This window comes from Carcharodon carcharias, chromosome 21 (genome assembly GCF_017639515.1).
Source record: "Carcharodon carcharias isolate sCarCar2 chromosome 21, sCarCar2.pri, whole genome shotgun sequence".
NCBI lineage: Eukaryota > Metazoa > Chordata > Chondrichthyes > Lamniformes > Lamnidae > Carcharodon > Carcharodon carcharias.
Genome location: NC_054487.1, coordinates 83,912,737 through 83,933,034, shown reverse-complemented (window position 1 = coordinate 83,933,034; position 20,298 = coordinate 83,912,737). Strand labels below are relative to the sequence as shown.

The 20,298-nt window shown below is 48.6% G+C and overlaps 1 protein-coding gene across 1 annotated transcript in view; it reads right to left on the bottom strand.

Annotated features, from left to right (window-relative positions):
• Nucleotides 1-20,298, bottom strand: part of syt10 (synaptotagmin X) — a 90,180-nt gene that overhangs the window by 44,743 nt on the left and 25,139 nt on the right. The window contains exon 2 of the mRNA XM_041216103.1: nucleotides 19,309-19,675. Within this exon, the coding sequence (XP_041072037.1) occupies nucleotides 19,309-19,675 (367 nt within the window). The remainder of the gene's footprint in view (nucleotides 1-19,308; nucleotides 19,676-20,298) is intronic.

Sequence of the window (20,298 nt, the reverse complement as noted above, 5' to 3'; positions counted from 1 at the left end):
GGCTGGATGGGTGGCTGCTGGGTGACAAGGGCTATCCGTTGAAAAGATGGCTCTTGACACCTCTCAGCCATCCAAGAACAGAGGACGAGCAGCAGCACAATAGGAACCATGGCTCCACAAGGGCGGTGGTAGAGAGAACCATTGGTTTCTCAAGATGCACTTGCCTGGACCGTTCAGGGGGCGCACTCCAATACCCCCCAGATTGTGTGTCACTGATAGTGGTTGCATGCTGCACTCTCCACAATCTGGCACTGGCAAAGGGGGGACCCACTGGAGGAAGGGGATCTTGACTCAGCTGCACAGGCCCCAGAGGATGAATCCAGTAGTGAGTCAGAAGAGGAGCACGATGAGGATAACGCTGAGGGTCTGGAGACAGACCTCGGTAACCTCCAGGGAGGCAGGGACACCAGGGATGCATTGATCCAACACTCCTTCAGCTAGGCTGCCAAATGAGAACTCCCACCTCATGCCAGGGCTGCCGCCTCCATCCTAGTTCCCAGAAAAGACCCTTTCCTTGGCCCCCACAATACACCCGGTGCCTGTGTAATAAGGTTTCAGGACACCCACGTCCAGCATTAAGTACTGTCCTACCCAGCACCTACAGAATAAATGAAGCTTACTCAGGCCAGTCAAATGTAATTTTATGTTGAAGCTCACATAATCTTGATCAGAAAGAAACCGGTGTTGGTAGTCACACCATTAAAAAATGAAAAGCTAAACGGGGGAACCAAAGATCACCTGTGACCAGTCCCTCTTGTGCTTAAGATGCTTTAAACTTACATTTGCGATTGCTACGTCCGGGTGCTCCCCCCTCACTGGCACCAGCATTGGAGGCAGCTGCTGACTCTGCTGTCCTGTTGGCCTTGATGACCTTGGCGGGCGTCCTCTGGCCAGTGGAGCCTGTGCTGGCCCTGCCTGGGAGGGAGTGGCCAGTGCCACAGCTGGTATCTCCCCAGTCACCGCAGCCTCATCAGATACCACAGTCACTGACAGAGGAGCTGCTGCCATTATCCAGGGCGCCCTGAGAGGTGCCCACAGAGACAACAAGCAGCTCGTGTGCCAACATGAGGTCACTCTGGACCTCCCTGCTCACCATTGATGGACGGGCACCTAGCTGGGATACTGGGTGCCCCATCCATCTCACACAGGGAGAATGACCAGCTGAGGCCAGTACCTGTGTGAGGGATTACAGGTCCAAGCGCAACCTCAGGAACCCCTGATTCTGTTCCTGGAACAGCCTCTCCATGAGAGTCGCCGATCTCTCCAAAGAGGAGGCATTGCGCTCGGCCATGAGGGTCAACATAGTGTTCATCTCCGCAGGGACTCCTCCACAATGGAGACCATGGTACACATTCCCTCATGTATCTCTGCCAGACCCTCCCACACACCCCGCTGAACGTCCAGCATCTGCTGCCTAATGGACGACTCCAGAAAGCCATCATCAGCCTTCAACTGAGAATTGTCCTGGTCTCCAGCAGTCCTCTGACTGCCAGCGCCCTGGGCACTCTCTGCCTCCGCCTACACCTCATGCGAGTGTGAAGTGCCCTCACCAATGTGCACCGAGATAATAGCCACCAAGCTAATGTCTGCCGGGGTGCTGGTACCTGCGCTGGTGCCTGCTTCAGGGAATGGGTATGCTGCAGGTACGTGGGGAGCATGGTGGTCCTCCGGGGTCAGGTGTGGGTCTTCAGGGTCCTCAGTGTGAACGCCTGCTGGTGAACCTAAAAGGGAGAAGGACATGTCATTAGTTAAAGTCATCACACTGTCACTGTGCATGTCAGGCACCCTGGTGGGACAATAGAGATCTCCATCATGGTGCCATCGTCTTCCAATGATCAATGGGGATTCCATGTTCGAGGCTCACATCAATATAGAGACTACTCTGCAATGGTCGCACAAGCTGAAACTCTCACCTTGGTGCACTGCGCTCTTACCTTTGTCTGACACCCCAGCCTCGCCACAGCCAGTTGACCGAGGTGCATGGCGCCTCTCCAGCTCCAAGGCCTCCTATTCATACCGGGTGAGGATGAGGAGGTGTGGGGGTCCCTCGCCAGTCCGCGACCTCTCAATATTGTTATGGGATATCTTCTCCTGAAAGGACAGAGGAGCATTGATGAGTTCACTCTCTACCTGCAGCACCATTGCAGTCTGGCCAACCCCAGCTGAGGAACACCTCACAGGGCACATCCGAGTCGTGGCCCTCAAGCCACAAGACACTCAGTCCAAACAGCCAGGGCTCTGCCCCTTGGCCAGCTCCAGCGTGACAGACAGTTGGCGCTCAGACTGTAACATTCCTGAGCTCCATGGAGGGATGGCCAGCCCAAAACAATTGAATACACCGACCCATGCCAACACATTACTCACCCTTCTTGAGGGCAGCAGGTCACTGAAGCGCTTCTGGTACTTCACCCAGGAGCGCTGCACCGCGTCATGGCTGCTCACCCGGACTGCTACCTCCTCCTGTGCCCTCTTTGGGAGGTGCAGTGACCTCCTCCTCCCATCTCTGGGGTCAAGGGTGTCCCTTCTGGCAGCCGCCTCCTCCAGGAGGGCAGCAAGGCACTCGTCGGAGAAACACAGGGGGTCAAGTGCCCCCCCTGACCTGCCCTCCTGCCTGGCGTTTGCTGACAGACTGGACTCCATCCTTGCAACAGCAGACAGACCTCCTTCTCCGGCAGCCTTGCTGGGGCTGCCTGGGCTGATTTTAAACCAGCCACCGGGTCTAGCAACAATGGCCTTAAAATTTTAAGACTCTGTATCACCCTTCCCCCTCTTAAAGTAACACCCACATCACCGACCCATGTCACACTACACTCCGGATAAGGGTGCCCATTAATGCCTCTAACACCTTCCTCCACTTTAACCTCCTTACATCCACCGCGCCCATTAGATGGGACACACACTCTGTATGAACCTTATGCAGGTAAACACACACACACACGTACCCACACACACACACACATACACACACGTACACACACACATGTATACACACACACACACACATACACACATGTACACACACACATGTATACACACACACACACACATGTATACACACACACACACACATGTACACACACGTACACACACACATGTATACACACACACACACACGTACCCACACACACATACACACACGTACACACACACATGTATACACACACACACACATGTACCCACACACACATACACACATACACACACGTACACACACACACACACATGTATACACACACACGTACACACACACACATACACACACGCACGCACACACACACACACACACACACACACACACACACACACGCACACACACACGCGCACACACACACATGCGCACGTACACACACACACACACATACACACACGGACACACACACACACATGTACACACACACGCACACACACACGTATACATACATGTACACACACACACACGCATACACACACACGTATACACACACACACGTATACACACACACACGTACACACACACACGTACAGACACACACGTACAGACACACATGTACGCACACACACATACACACACGTACACACACATACACACACGTACATGCACACGTATACACACACACACACGTACACACACACACACACACGTACACACACGTACACACACCTATGTACACACACACACACACACACGTACACAAACACACACACACACACACACACACACACACACTCACTTCCTCCCCCTTCTTTAGTGGTTTTATGGTTAGTTTTATTCATACCAATTTATAGGCTGTAGATTTTAAAACGTATTTTCAGATTTCTCTGGTGGGATTTGAACTTGTGATTTCTGAATTCTTAATCCAGGGGCAAAATTTTTAGCTCAGTGGGCGCACACCTGACTCGCTTAGGCACCAGGCGAGTGCCCTGATGTCATCGCACAGTCGCGCCCGCCGACAGATAGAAGGCCTGTTAAGACCATTGAAAAAGATGATTGAACAAAACTTTTCACTGCCTGTCTAACCTAACGATTAGCAGGGTCAAGCAAAAAGGCCAAGCGGACTTTGCACTTTTTATGGAAACCTCATCCACGGGTGGGATGAGGTTTCCTAAAGCAAATAAACATCAAATAAAAAATTTAAAATTTAATTAATAACAGGCCCCTGCTTATGTGACAGAGTCACACGGGGAGACATGTTTTATTACATTTTTTATTTCTTTATTAATTTTTTTTAACACTCTTCATCTCCCTGAGGCAGCTCTATGCCTCAGGGAGATTATCAAGCGCGCATTTATGTGCATGCGCAAAGTTTACATTCCCGCGCCCCCCCCACCCCCTAACACCCACACACGCAGCACTGAGCGCTGCCACTCGCATTTCACGCTGGGCGGGCCTTAATTGGCCTGCCGGACTGAAAGTGCCTTCCGGTCAGCTTCCTGACTGACCCCGCCTGCTTCCCCTGAGCCTGCCCGACAAAAGGGCAAAATTCTGCCCCTGGACCCTGGTGAGATTTCCACACTCAGGTGACATGAGACCCAGTAGCAAATGTTTAAACTCAATCCTAGAAAGTTCCCTCTGCTGGTGAACAGCAGCATGACCAATGCTGAGGAAATTCAGAGCAACCACTTCAACAAATCGTTGCTCTCACTGGCAAACAGGGTTGCCAACTCTGGTTGGACATATTCCTGGGGGTTACATCACATAATTGCTAACCTTCAATCGACTGCCTGGTCAACCCGACTTTTCTCCCTTTCTTCAGTATTTATTTAAAACTAAATTGACGTTGTTAAAGATTTTTCTTCAATGCTTTGTTGAGTTGCTCCAGGCGTTTGTTGGTAGCGGTGTCCAGGAGGTTAATCTTTAGCATGTGATGGTGAAGATGTGGTAACAGGGCACTTAGAAAAGATCAATCATATTAGACTAAGTCGACATGGATCTATGAAAGAGAAATCATGTTTGATAAACCTACTAGAGTTTTTTGAGGACATAACTAGCAGAACAAGGGAAAAACAGTGGATGTGGTGCATTTGGATTTTTGCAAAGCTTTTGATAAAGTCCCACTGAAGAAGTTGGTATGTAAAATTAAAGCACACGAGATTGGGGGTAATATACTGGCACGGATTGAGAATTGGTTAACAGGCAGGAAACAGAGAGTCGGAATAAATGGGTGTTTTTCAGAGTGCCAGGCGGTGACTAGTGGGGTACCACAGGGATCATTCCTTGGGCCCCAGCTATTCACAATATATATCAATGATTTGGATGAGGGAACCAAATGTAATATTTCCAAGTTTGCTGACAACACGAAACTTGGTGGGAATGTGAGAGGTGAAGAGGATGTAAAGAGGCTTCAAGACAATTTAGACAAGTCGAGTGAGTGGGCAAACACATGGCAGATGCAGTATAATGTGGGTAAATGTGAAGTTATCCACTTTGGTAGGAAAAACAGAATGGCAGAGTATTATTTAAATGCTGATAGATTGGGAAATGCTGATGTACAAAGGGACCTGGATGTCCTTGTACACCAATCACTGAAAGCAAGCATGCAGGTGCAGCAAGCAGTTAGGAAGGCAAATGGTATGTTGGCCTTCATTGTGAGAGGACTTGAGTACAGGAGCAAGGATGTCTTACTGCAGCTGTACAGGGCTTTGGTGAGACCACACCTGGAATATTGTGTGCAGTTTTGGTCCCCTTACCTAAGAAAGGATATACTTACCATAGAGGGAGTGCAGCGAAGGTTCACCAGACTGATTCCTGGGATGGCAGGATTGGCTTATGAGGAGAGATTGGGCCGACTAGGCCTGTATTCATGAAGTTTACAAGAATGAGAGGGGATCTCACTGAAACGTATAAAGTTCTGACAGGGCTGGAAAGACTGGATGCAGGGATGAGGTTTCCTCTGGTGGGGGATCTAGAATAAGAGGTCACAGTCTCAGGATACAGGGTGGACCATTTAGGGCTGAGGTGAGGAGAAACTTCTCCACTCAGGGGGTGGTGAACCTGTGGAATTCTCTACCACAGAGGCTGTGGAGGCCAAGTCACTGAATATATTTGAGGAGGAAATAGATAGATTTCTGGACTCTAAAAGCATCAAGGGCTATGGGGTGAGCACAGGAGCATGACGTTGAGATAGAGGATCAGACATGATCATATTGAATGGCGTGGCAGGCTGGAAGAGCTGAATGACCCAGTCCTGCTTCTATTTCCTCTGTTTCTATGTTTCAATGTTTAACTCCTGGATGCTCCAGGGTAATCCTGGAGGGTTGGTAACTCCACCAGCCAGGCCAATATTTTTGCTCATCTCTAGTTCCTTACGACAGTGAAGTTAAGAGTCAAAATTGCTGTGGGACTGGGTCACACGTTGACCCAGAGTGGGAAAGGACAGCAGATTTCTTTCACTGGCAGACAATAGTGAACCTGTAGTTTTGAGATCATCATTACTGGGAGTAATTTTTTATTCCAGATATATTAATTAATTGAATTTAGATTTCCCAGCTGCCATGGTTTGAGCTCATAGGAACATCTAGACACCCCCCACCACCCACCACCAACCCCCCACCACCCACCACCCCCCCCACCCCCCACCCACCCCCCACACCCCTCCCACCGCCAACCAGAGGAAACATCGTCCCTGCATCCAGTCTGTCCATCCCTGTCAGAATTTTATACGTCTCAATGAGATCCCCCCTCATTCTTCTAAACTCCAGTGAATACAGGCCTAGTCGGCCCAATCTCTCCTCATACGACAATCCTGCCATCCCAGGAATCAGTCTGGGGAGAGAGTGGAAATATGGCGTTGAAACATAGAAACTAGGAGCAGGAGTAGGCCATTCAGCCCTTCGAGTCTGCTCCGCCATTCAATATGATCATGGCTGATCCTCTATCTCAACACCGTACTCCCGCGCTCTCCATATACCCCTTGACGTCGTTAGAGTCCAGAAATCCATCTATTTCCTTCTTAAATATATTCAGTGACTTGGCCTCCACAGCCTCTGTGGTAGAGAATTCCACAGGTTCACCACCCGCTGAGTGAAGAAATTTCTCCTCATCTCAGTCCTAAATAACCTACTCCACATCCTGAGACTGTGAGAAATCTGCCGTCCTTTCCCACTCTGGGTCAACGTGTGACTCAGTCCCACAGCAATTTTGACTCTTAACTTCACTGTGAGGTTTCCAGCAAGTCACTCAGTCATAAGGAACTAGAGATGGGCAAAAATATTGGCCTGGCTGGTAGAGTTACCAACCCTCCAGGATATCCCTGGAGCATCCAGGAGAACAACATAGAAACATAGAAAATAGGGGCAACAATAGGCCATTCAGCCCTTCCAGCCTGCTCCACCATTCAATATAGTCACGTCGGATCTTCTATCACATCTGCCACTTTCCCACTCTCTTCCCCTACCCCTTAATGCCTTTAGAGTTAGTCACCACCTGCCACTCCAAATAATATCCATTTATTCCTTCTCTCTGCTTCCTGTCTGCTAACCAATTCTTAATCCAAACCAATATATTACCCCCAACCCCCTGTACTTCAATTTTACACACTGGGCAGGATCTTCCCATCGGCGAGCAGGTGGGGGGAGGGCGGGGCGTTGGAGGGCGGGGCTCGCTCGCTAACGCATAAAATGACGCGGGATGATGTCAGGGGGAACTCCCGATGTCACCGCGCCCCATTTAAATTTTCAGGTTGGCGGGGGCTCAGCAGAATCAACTGCGTGCCCGCCGACCTGTCAATGGCCGATTGAGGCCACTGACAGAGTCATTTCACTAATGAATGGACCTGCCCGTCTAACCTTAAGGTTGGCGGACAGGCCGGGATTAGAAAAAGCCTGAAACCTCATCCACCGGCGGGATGAGGCTTCATGTAGGGATTTTAAAAATTTAATTAAAGTTTTTAAAAAAAGTTATGGGCATGTCCCAACTCATGTGACAGTGTCACATGAGGGGACATGTCAGGGAATTTTGTTTTCTATTTTTAATATTTTTGACAGTAGAGCCGATCTCCCTGAGGCTGCACTTAGCCTAAGGGAGACGAGTGCACTTTGTCATGCGCATGCGTGGAAGAGGGCACTCTCAGGTTTAGAGCTTCCCCTCCCACCCACCCCCCCCCCACCGGAGCACTCAGCGTTTCCGTGCGGATGTCACGCTGGGTGGGCCTTAATTGGCCCGCCCATGTAAAATGGCCGATCGGAGGCACGCATCCACGCACCCGCACTTCAACTTCCCCCTCAACGGACAAAAAATCCTGCCCACTAACTTCTTACGTGTGACTTTATCAAAGGCCTGAAAATCCAAATACATTACATGCACTGGTTCTCCCTTATCGGTTCTGCTAGTTTCATCCCCAAAGAACTCCAGTAGGTTTGTCAAACATGATTTCTCTTTCATAAATCCATATTGATTTTGTCTAATCCTGTTGATATTTTCTAAGTGCCTTGTTATCACATCCTTTATAATAGACCGAAGCATTTTCTCTACTACTGAGGTTAGGCTAACTGGTCTGTAATTCCCAGTTTCCTCCCTCCCTCCTTTTTTAAATAATGGGGTTACATTTGCCACTCTCCAATCTGCTGGGACTGCTCCAGAATCTGCAGAATTTTCTCTTGCCTTCATCGCCTTAGTCTAAGCTTCTGGAGCAACCAGCCTGTTGTAGGGTGCTGTTTATTGCTTGGTAGTCTTAATAAAGTCTTCAACATCTTAAGTAGGTTAACAGTATGTATTTATTAACAAGAACCATGTGTGTATATTTATATATATATACAGTAAAGGGTCCAAGCAAGGAGCTGTCTCCATACTTGCATGTGCACACGGCTCTGTCCAACCCGAGACTGACACCTAGGTGCAGGTCATGTGTTCTCTTTACATCACTGTACTCAGAGCCAAGTTAACCCTACATGTGCCAGGCCCTTAAACTATAGCCACCCCATCAAAGTCTTTATCCAATGTATTTCAAGTTATTCTACTTTACCCTATGTATTTACATCATTATTACTACCCCCCATCCCTCCTTCAAGTCTCTGAGTTCAGAGGTTCAGGCAGTCTGGAGGCCTTATAACCCTTCCATATCTCATTCGCACTGCAGTCAGAGGAGTGGTAGGTTCTGTCACTGCAGATAAACTCTGTTGACTGGGAGGTTGTTCTGGGTATCTTTTCATCCTCTTTTTCCATTCCTTGGTATTGAACTGCTCTTTGTCGATTTGGCAGCTATGGTGATGGGCGATTGTTGCTCCATCCCCATTTTTTGCGTGCTGGGCGAACATTGTGCTCGTCTCCATGTCATTTTATTCTCCTTCTTTCATCACTATGGGTCGTTGCAAGGTCCTCTGTGACAGGAGACGGCCATTCCTGTCATGAGGGCGTGGTTTTCTTTTAGTAAGCTCACCTTTGTGTTCGGCTGCGTGGTGTGCAGTTGGCAATGGACGGTTGCTACTTGGTTGCAGCACAGCCTGTGGCCCTGTCGTGCTGGCCGGGGAGTTGCAGTGTTCGCTCTGTGGTCGCAGTGTTGACATCATCAACAGTCGCCGAAGCCAGAGGTTGAGGCTCTTCTCTGGCTGTTGGCTGCTCTCTTGTCTATCCTCCACTGGAGACGTCATGGTAACAGTCTGAATAGTTGGCTGGTCTGACCAATGAGGAGCTTCTGGCACCTGTAACAAGAATAGACAAACCTGCTCTGCAAAGAGAGAAGGTAGTTCAGAGCTGAAGACCCAGTCGAGAACCTTCCTTGTTTGAGCTCTTGGGAACTTGCAGTTCTGTATAATTTATGACAGTGGTTGTCTTGACATCTTCTGCTGTTTTGAGGGAGATTCACGGCTACACAGGTATCTCTGCTCAAGAGAAGAAAGGCTGGTTACGGACGATGTACATCAGCTCGAAGATTTGTTTGCCACTACGCCTTACTGGTTCCAGAATCATGCCTATGACCGGAAGTCAGATTCCTCTGAGCCCATAGAGCAGTGTGGCTGTTGCTTGAAGCCAGAGGTCTCTCAGCCACAGCTTTTTGTCCAATAGGACAGTCACACTGGTTTCCCTGTCCAATTTAAAGTTTGTGAGACAACTGTTAACCAAAATGTCCACATTCCAATATTAAATTCCTGGATCTTTGACCTCACCCAAGAAGCATGGCTGTGTGTCCTCTTGCTGTGCAGTCTCGACTTCATGAATCATCGTTGGGTCTTCTGTGCCTTTAGATGTTTTGGCTCTGCACAGGTTCCCGAAGTGTCCTATTCTGTTGCCTTGGACTGAAATTGCAGGTCTTGATCTCGCCGTTGCTCCACAATGCTGGCAAAGTCACTCTACTGGTCAGTTAGGGTATTGCTTCCCTTGACCTGGAGTGTCCCTGTTTCTGTGCTGTTTAACTAACTGGATTGTGAGGTTTCCTTTGTACCACAGTTTATTTTCTCCTCTTAAAACGGACCTGTGCTGCACACGGAGTTCAGATTGCCGAACAATCTGGATAGCTTTCTCGAGGGTTAGATCTTCCTTCGCTCGCGGCATGTCAGAGAGTGCGTCGTCCCCTATTCCTACAATCAGTCTATCCCTGATGAGGTCAGATTTTAGGTCTCTGTATTTGCAGCCTTCAGCCATTCTATACAGGTCATTAATGAATGAGTCCACAGGTTCTCCTGGCTCCTGGACTTCTTATTAAATTGAGCCCTCTCAAGGATTTTGCTACTTCTAAGGTTAAAATAAACATGGAATAATTTTAGTACTTCTTCAGATTTAACAGATGATTAGCTGATTCTTTGCCTGGCAATAATGTTGTCTGCTATTGGGCCTACCGAATAAAGCAGTGTGCTAACTTGTTGAGCTTCTGTCTTTTTATCCGGACCTGAAGCAGTGACATAGCTGAGGAACATTTCCCTCCAAAATTCCCAGTCATGTGATTGATCTGGGCCTTGGAGAAGTCCAAATTGATGTGGAAGGATAGATTTATGATGCATGGTTAAAAAAAAATTAAAGTGCAAGCTCAGCTTTGAGGTGCTGTTGAAATTCAAGATGGTGCAGCTGTTTGTCTGCAGAAAAAGGGTTTATCTGCGCTTGCAGGTTTTGGCAGGCTCCCGCTGCAATGGCGCTGGTGCTGGCGCTCACCCCTGAAAAGGTTTTAAACAATGGCTGCTTGGATCAACCCAGCCGCAGGTTTCTCCGTTTGAGCTTCAGGGTCACAAAAATCACCGAATCCTGGTCTTTGCTGAACATTAAAGCCAATTCATTAGTTGCGATTCTTCCGAATTAATTCATTCAGCTCTTGTTCTTTCCCTTTTCAGAGCGAGCTCGGACTCCATGTGTTCAAGGGCTGACTCGGGAATCTGGTTTCTCCCACAATGGGGTTTTTAAATGGAAATTTCTGACCACGGTACTATTTAGAAGTTTCACTAGGACCTGCTGCATCCTGGAATTTAAAAGCACCCCTGCTAAGTCTGCTGACTTTACACTCTGGGAATTGAAGCTGGGCTTCTAAGAGATTGAATGGAATCTTCTGCTGCACTAAAGGATTTTAAATTTCTGCCTTTGGCTTCCCATCCTTTCTTTAGAGATTTTCTGTGGTGCTTTTCCTCCGGCACGTCTAATTCTCACTCTTTCCTTCAGGTCGGAATGCTGCTTCAAATTTTTCTTCAGTCTTGCAGGACTTTAGTTTTTCTCTGCATTTTTTATAAGGTTTTAGATTTTTCCATTCGCTGCCACCATGCTGTAGGGTGTTGGTTATTGTTTGGGGGTAGGTCTTAATGAAGTCTTCATGATTTTAAGTAGGCTGCCTGTATTTATGAACCACAAGGACTATGTAGGTAAATTCAGTAAAGGGTTCAAGCTGGGAACTGGCTCCATGCTTGCTTGTACACACAGCTCAAGACTACACTATACTGAGCCCGAGATGCAGGCCATGTGTTCTCTTACATCGCAGTGTGGGCAGCACTGAACTCAATCCTATGTTAACCCGATATGTGCCGGACCCTTATGCTATATAGCCCAACACCATTACCACTATAAAACCATCCCCCTTCTTGTCTACATTTCATCTTTCCCCCACCTTCACGTGGTGCGTCTCTGGCTCTTCCCTCCCCTCCCTCAGCTTCTTTATCTCCATTTGGAGGTAGGCTATTGACCAATATGTACTCTTGGCCCACCAACTCCGACAACTACACCAGCTACATTTCCTCGCACCATGCTCCCTGTAAGGATTCCATTCCATTCTCCCAGTTTCTCTGTCTCTGTCACATCTGTTCTGATGATGATGCCTTCCTTACTAACGCTTCTGTTCATAGAATGACAGGATGGAGACACAGGAGGCCTGTGTTGGCCCTCTGTAAGAGCAATACCCTCAGTGCTACTCCTCGGCCTTTACACCATAGCCTGAACATCTTTATCAGAAAGTCATCCAAATCCCTCTTAAAAGCCTTGATTTGACCATGCCTCCACCATTCTCAGGCAGTGCATTCCAGATCCTAACCATTCACTGGGCAAAAAAGTTTTGCCTCATGTCGCCATTGCTTCTGTTTCCAATCACTTTAAATCTGTGCCCTCTGGTTCTTGATCCTTCCACCAATGGGAACAGTTTCTCACTATCAATTCTGTCCAGACCCCTCATAATTTTGAACACCTCTATCAAATCTCCTCTCAACAGTCTCTTCTCTTCTCCAAGGAGAACAGTCCCAACTTGTTCAATCTATCTACATACCTGCATCCCAGGAACCATTGTTGTAAATCTTTTCTGCACCCACTCTAAAGCCTTCACATTATTCCTAAAGTGTGGTGCCCAGAACTGAACACAATGCTCCAGCTGCAGCCAAACCAGTGTTTTAAACAAGTTTAACATAACCTCCTTGCTTTTGTACTCTATGCCCCTACTGATAAAACCTAGTATGTTTTACTAACTGCACTCTCAATCTTTCCCATCACCTTCAATGATTCACACATATATACACCCGAGTCCCTCTGCTCCTGCATCTCTTTAGAATTGTACTCTTTATATTGGCTCTCTGTGTCCTTATTACCAAGATAGTTGTCTTCACAATTCTCTGCATTAAATTTCATCTGCCACTTATCCACATATTTTACCTTTTGAATTTTCAAACTAACCTCACAGTTCACGATACTTCCAAGTTTCATTTTGTGTCGTCCGCAGATTTTGAATTTGTGCCTTTTACACCAAAGTCTAGGTCACTAATGTATGTCGGGAAGAGCAGGGGTCCTAACACTAACCCCTGGGAAACTCCACTGTTAGCTTCCCTCCAGGCCAAATCACACATGTTTACCACTACTCTCTGCAACTTGTCATTTAGGCAATTTTGTATTCATGTTGCACTGTCTCATTTATTCTATAAGCTCTAACTTTGCTCTATCCTCAATCAAGGATCACCCCCAACACCCATCACTCCCAAACCCCATCACCCCCAAACCCCATCACCCCCAAACCCCCATCACCCCCAAACCCCCATCACTCTCAAGCCCCATCACCCCCAACCCCCATCACCCCCAAACCCCATCACCCCCAAACCCCATCACTCCCAAACCCCATCACCCCCATCACCCCCAAACCCCCATCACCCCCAAAGCCCATCACCCCTAACCCCCATCACCCCCAAACCCCATCACTCCCAAACCCCATCACCCCCAAACCCCATCACTCCCAAACCCCCATCACTCTCAAACCCCATCACCCCCAAACCCCATCACCCCCAAACCCCATCACCCCCAACCCCCTGCCAGCCCCGACCCGTGTGGTTGACAGGACCTTTGACTGTGTCCATTCCATCTCTCACATTTTTGCTCTCACCCCTTCCCCTCCCTCCCAGAACCATGATAGGGTTCCCACTGTCCTCACCTGCCACCAAACCAGCCTCCATATTCAACAGGTCATCTTCTACCAGTTCCACCACCTCCAGCGTGATGCCACCACCAAACGCATCTCGCCCTCCCCTCCCAGTATTCCAAAGGCTCTGGAGAAGATTTATAAAGACTCAAGACATTAACTCTTTTTTTTTTCTCTCCACAGATGCTGTTAGACCTGCTGAGTTTTTCCAGCATTTCCTGTTTGTGTCTACAATTTAGGATACTGAATTCACTGCTTACGATGCAATCTCTGCTGGCGAAACCAAACACGGATTGGGTGACTGCTTTGAAGGATACCTCAGTTCAGCCCACAAGCATGGCCCAGAGCTTCCTTCATATCCTGTCACTTCAATTCTCCACCTTGTTCTCATGCTGATCCCTCTGCTTTGGCCTCTTGCAGTGTTCCAATGAAATGCGAGTTAGCACTTTACAGCCTTTCAGGCTCAACATTGAGTTCAACAATTTCAGATCATATTCTCAGCCCATTTATTCAGACAGCGACTGTTGATGGTGTCCCTGCTTTTACCATTGACACCTCCTCTGGACACACCTTTTACTTCTTTACCTGTCCCATGCACTATCATCCATGTTGTTATTTAGTCTCTCCTGCCTCCCACCTAATCAGAGAACTTTCCCATTGCTCTAGCCCTCCTCCCTTTCCCTGCCTCAGTCCTTGTTTAAAATCTGTTACATCTCTAACTTTACCAGGTCTGGTAAAATGACATTGACCTGAAACACTACAAAAGCAAGATTATGCAGAAACTGGAAATCTGAAATAAACTTAGAAAAGGTCCATTTGTGGAGAGAGAAACAGAGTTAATGGACTGAATCTTGTGTCCCACCACCCCACCACAGCCCGTGGCAAGTTTGGTGGCATGGGGAGCATTTAATTAGATGGGAGGGAATCAGATACCTTCCTTGTAGTGTTAATGTCTCTGGACTAGTAATCCAGAGGTCCAGGCCAATGTCCTGGGGGACATGGGTTCAAATCCCACCATGGTAGTTGATGGAATTAAATTTAGTTAATAAATTTGGAATTAAAAGCTGGCCTCAGTAATAGTGACCATGAAACCATTGTCAATTGTCATAAAAACTCATCTGTCTCACTAATGCTTGTTTAGGGTCAGAAATCTGCCATCCTTACCTAGTCTGGCCTACATGTGACTCCAGACCCACAGCAATGTGGTTGACTCTTAAATGCCCCCTGAAATGGCCGAGCAAGACACTCAGTTGTATCAAACCACAACAAAGTCTCCAGAAAATAAAGAAACCGGACAGATAATCCAACATTGACCTAGGCACAGGAAACAAATCCTCCTGACTAACATTTGGGGCTTGTGCCAAAATTGTCTCACAGACTAGTCAAGCAACAGCCTGACACAGTCGTCCTCACAGAACCATACCTTGCAGGTAATATCCCGGACACCACCATCACCATCCTTGGGTATGTCCCGTCACACCGGCAGGACAGACCCAGCAGAGGTGGTGGCACAGTGTTATACAGTCAGGAGGAGGTCGCTCTTGGAGTCCTCAACATCGACTCCAGGCCCCTTGAAGTCTCTAGGCATCAGGTCAAATATGGACAAGGAAACCTCCTGCTGGTTACCACTTGGCGCGCCCACACCACACCCCACCACCCCTTCCCCACCGCCCTCCCTCAACTGATGAATCAGTGTTCCTCCATTTTGAACACCACTTGGAGGAAGCATTGAGGGTGGCAAGGGCGCAGAATGTACTCTGGGTGGGGGACTTCAATGTCCATCATCAAGAGTGGCTCGGTAGCACCACTACTGACCAAGCTGGCCGAGTCCTAAAGGACATAGCCGCTAGACTGGGTCTGCGGCAAGTGGTGAAGGAACCAACAAGAGGGGAAAAAAAAAACATACTTGACCTTATCCTCACCAACCTGCCTGCCGCAGATGCATCTATCCATGACAGTATCGGTAGGAGTGACCACAGCACAGTCCTTGTGGAAACAAAGTCCCTTCTTCACATTGAGGATACGCTCCATCATGTTGTGTGGCACTACCACTGTGCTAAATGGGATAAATTTCAAACAGATCTAGCAACTCAAAACTGGGCATCAATGAGGCGCTGTGGGCAACAGAACAGCAGCAGAATTGTACTCAACCACAACCTGTAACCTCATGGCCTGGCATCTCCCCCAATTTACCATTACCACAAAGCCAGGGGATCAACCCTGGTGCAATGAAGAGCGCAGAAGGGCATGCCAGGAGGCAGCACCAGACATACCTAAAAATAAGGTGTCAACTACAACACCAGACTACTTGCGTGCCAAACAGTGAAAGCAGCACGCAATAGACAGAGCTAAGCAATTCCACAACCAACCGATCGGATCTAAGCTCTGCAGTCCTGCCACATCCAGTCGTGAACGCTGGTGGACAATTAAACAACTCACTGGAGGAGGAGGCCCCACAAACATCCACATCCTCAATGATGGGGGAGCCCAGCACATCAGGGCAAAAATCAAGGCTGAAGAACTTCAGCCAGAAGTGCAAAGTGGACGTTCCATCCTCCAGCCTCTTCCGATGGTCCCCGTATAGAAAAATAGAAAATGGGAGCAGGAGTTAGATCATTCGGCCCTTCAAGCCTGCTCCACCATTCAATATGACCATTGAGATCCTCTATCTTAATGCCACACTCCTGCACTCTTCCCATACCCCTTGACACCTTTAGTGTCCAGAAATCTATCTGTTTCCTTCTTAAATATATTCAGTGACTTGACCTCCACAACCTTCTGTGGTAGAGAATTCCACAGGCTCATCACCCTCTGAGTGAAGAGGTTTCTCCTCATCTCAATCCTAAATGGTCTAACCCCGTATCCTGAGACTGTGGCCCCTTGTTCCAGGCACCCCCGCCAGAGGAAATATCATCCCAGCATCCAGTCTGTCCATCCCTGTCAGAATTTTGTACGTTTCAATGAGATCTCCTCTCTTTCTTCTAAACCTATTTGGCATCACAGATGCCAGTCTTCAGCCAGTTCGATTCACTCCACGTGATATCAAGAAATGGCTGAGGCATTTGATACTGCAAAGGCTATGGGCCCTGACAACATTACAGCAATAGTACTGAAGATTGGTGCTCCAGAACTTACTGCGTCCCTAGCCAAACTGTTCTAGTACAGCTACAACACTGCCATCTACAAGGCAATGTGTAAAATTGCCCAGGTATGTCCGGTTCACAAAAAGCAGGACAAATCCAACCCAGCCAATTATCGGCCCAGTCGGTCTACTCTCCATCATCAGCAAAGTGATGGAAGGGGTCATTGAGGGTGCTGTCAAATGGCACTTACTCAGCAATAACGTGCTCAGTGACACTGAGTTCAAGTTCCCTCAGGGTCATTCAACTTCTCTCCTCATTATAGGCTTCACTCAAACATGGGCAAAAAGAGCTGAACTCCAGAGGTGAGGTGAGAGTGACTGCCCTTAGCAGCAAGGCAGCATTTGACCGAGTGTGGCATCAAGGAGCCCTAGCAAAACTGGAGTCAATGGGAATCAGGGGGAAAACTCTCCACTGGGTGGAGTCATACCTAGCACAAAGGAAGCTGATTGTGGTTGTTGAAGGTCAGTCATCTCAGTTCCAGGACATCACTGCAGGAGTTCCTCAGGGTAGTGTCCTCGGCCCAACCATCTTCAGCTGCTTCATCAATGACCTTCCTTCCATCATAAGGTCAGAATTGGGGATGTTTGCTGATCATTACACAACATTCATCACCATTCGTGACGCCTCAGATGTTGAAGCTGTCCATGCCAATATGAAACAAGACCTGGACAATATTCAGGCTTGGGCTGATTAGTGACAAGTAATATTCACACCACACAAGTGCCAGGCAATGACTATCTCCAACAAGAGAGAATCCAACCATCTCCCCTTGACATTCAATGGCATTACCATCACTGAATCCCCCCATTATCAACACCCTGTAGGTTACCATTGACCAGAAACTGAACTGAACCAGCCATATAAATACTGTAGCTACAAGAACAGGTCAGAGGCTGGGAATTCTGCAGAGAGTAACTCACCTACTGACTGCCCAAACCTGTCCACCATCTACAAGGCACAAATCAGGGTTGCGATGGAATACTCTCCACTTGCCTGGATGAATGCAGTTCCGACGATACTCAAGAAGCTCAACACCATCCAGGACCGAGCAGCCGACTTGACTGGCATCACATCCATCACTTTCAACATCCACTCCCTTCACCACCGACACACAGTGGCAGCAATGTGTACCACCTACAAGATGCACTGCAGGAATTCACCAAGGCTCCTTTGACAGCACCTTGCAAACCCGTGACCTTTACCATGTAGACAGACAGGAACGCCAGTACCTGCAAGTTCCCCTCCAAGCTGCTCACCATCCTACTTGGAAATATATCGCCGTTCCTTCACTGTCACTGGGTCAAAATCCTGGAACTCCCTCCCTAACAGCACTGTGAGTGTACCTACACCACATGGACTGCAGCGGCTCAAGAAGGCAGCTCACCACCACCTTCTCAAGGGCAACAAGGGATGGGCATGCAATACTGGTCTAGCCAACAATGCCCACGTCCCATGAACAAAAAGAACAAAACCCCAATTAAGTCTTTGTTGAGAAGATCTGTGGACAAATTTCTCACCCCACTGCCAATTGAGACTCTTATGTGGGCAATTAATGTCCACTCAGAGGGCCAAATCCTACCGCCTCTAGTATTTACCCAGCAATGGTAGTGGGGTTGCCATGCAGGGAGCATGACAAGCAATCGGTGTGTGGTTGCTTGCAGACTTCCGGGGAGGGAGAGCGGCCCCTCATTCAAAGGTACTCAGAGCTTGATGGTGGGGCCTGGCATTGGTGGGGGGTGGGGTGGGAGGGGGCGTGGGGGGTGGGGGGGGGATGTGGGGGGGGCGGCCCACTGAGAGCCTCCTCCACAGCCCTTGCTGATGACATCCTCCCCCGTGAACCCCTCCCCATGCCATTACTCACCCCTGGCTTGGGATTCAGCGACAGTCCTAGGCCTCGGGTGGGTGTCAGACAAGCAGCCCCCACCTCCCATCACCCCAGAGGCGCCGCCATACAATGGTACTGCCGGCCTCTGATTTGCCAGCAGCTCTATGCAGGCGAAACTTCTGCACCCCACCCCCCCCGGGGTCCTTGATGCCAGGGGAAGGCCTGTCGCTGGCCTGTCAAACGCCTGAGTGGGGCGGGCCTTCCCGAAAAAAGAGACGACACAGGAATCTTGCCGGCTCTTGAGACGGGGGAGAGAAGACCCCTGGCGCCTTCACAAGATTCGGCACAACGTTTCAACCTTTCGAACTTTCAAGTTCTGAGGAATGTTAATCGACCTGAAACGTCAACTTCCTTTCCCTCTCCACTGCCAGGCCTGCTGACTATTTGCAACGTTCTCTGTTTATTTCCCCCATTGCTCGTCCAGTAACATAACCCCAAACACCGCCCTACCCCCTCCTCCTGACTCCAAAACAGAAGCAAGCACGATCGGTCTGGGACTAACCTGGAGGAGGATGTGGGTTCTGTAGTCTGACGTTGCACACGCGTGTGCTTGAGGAGATGCTCCTTGAGTGCCGCTTGGACCTCCGCGGGTATGTCAGGAGAGGTCTGGCTAATCTTCATGGCGGTCGCCAACAGTATGACTGAGTTCTTTCCATTCTCTTTAACCTCCTTAATTTCCTTTTTCTCCGGCGCTTCCACAGGCTCTGGTGCATCGTTCGATGTTTGCTGAGGGGTGTTATTTGCATTAGAGGTAAGATCTTTGTTCCTCCAGTATGGCCAGCAGAGCTTCCAAAATACAAACAGAGACACTACCAACAGGGCCAGCCCACAGAAACTGACGACTACAGCAAGCAGACTGACTGAAATGTCTACAAGCGAGCAGAAACAGGAGGACAGCAAACAGCATGACAGACAAACAAGGAGGAGAGAAAAGAGGAAAAGGTGTGAGAAAGGAGCTGGTCTCAAGAGTTCACATCCAAATATCATTACATTACACACCCAGCACTAGGCAAAATGATAATAGCCATTTTGATATAGAGAGGAGTGTTTGCTTGGCACCATTTGGAATATCAACAAAGGGAGTGGCAGAAATACTGGGCCAAAATTGCAGGCTGCTTTTATACTCCCTTCTCTAGTGACGTTAGTGTCACAACCATTTAATTGTGTTTGCATGAAATTCCATTTTAACTGAAGCATTATTTCACTCCGATACCTCACATCATCTCCTCAATTGTCCTTAACCAAGGTTATATTTTCAAAACTTGCTGCAGTCAATAAATTAGGGGGTGGCATGAGCCTGGGACCGGGCTCCGCACCCCAATCCTGCAACCCTCGCTCCCAGAATTTACTCCGTTTATCTTTACGATGCGAGACTTTTGCAGAAATTTCCCTTCGGCTGCTGCCCTGGGACATGATGGGAATGCTGCAGCCCTGGAGTTGTTGCTCGTTGAGCTTTGCTGTGTCTGTGAGGCAACTGGACAGCCATCGACAG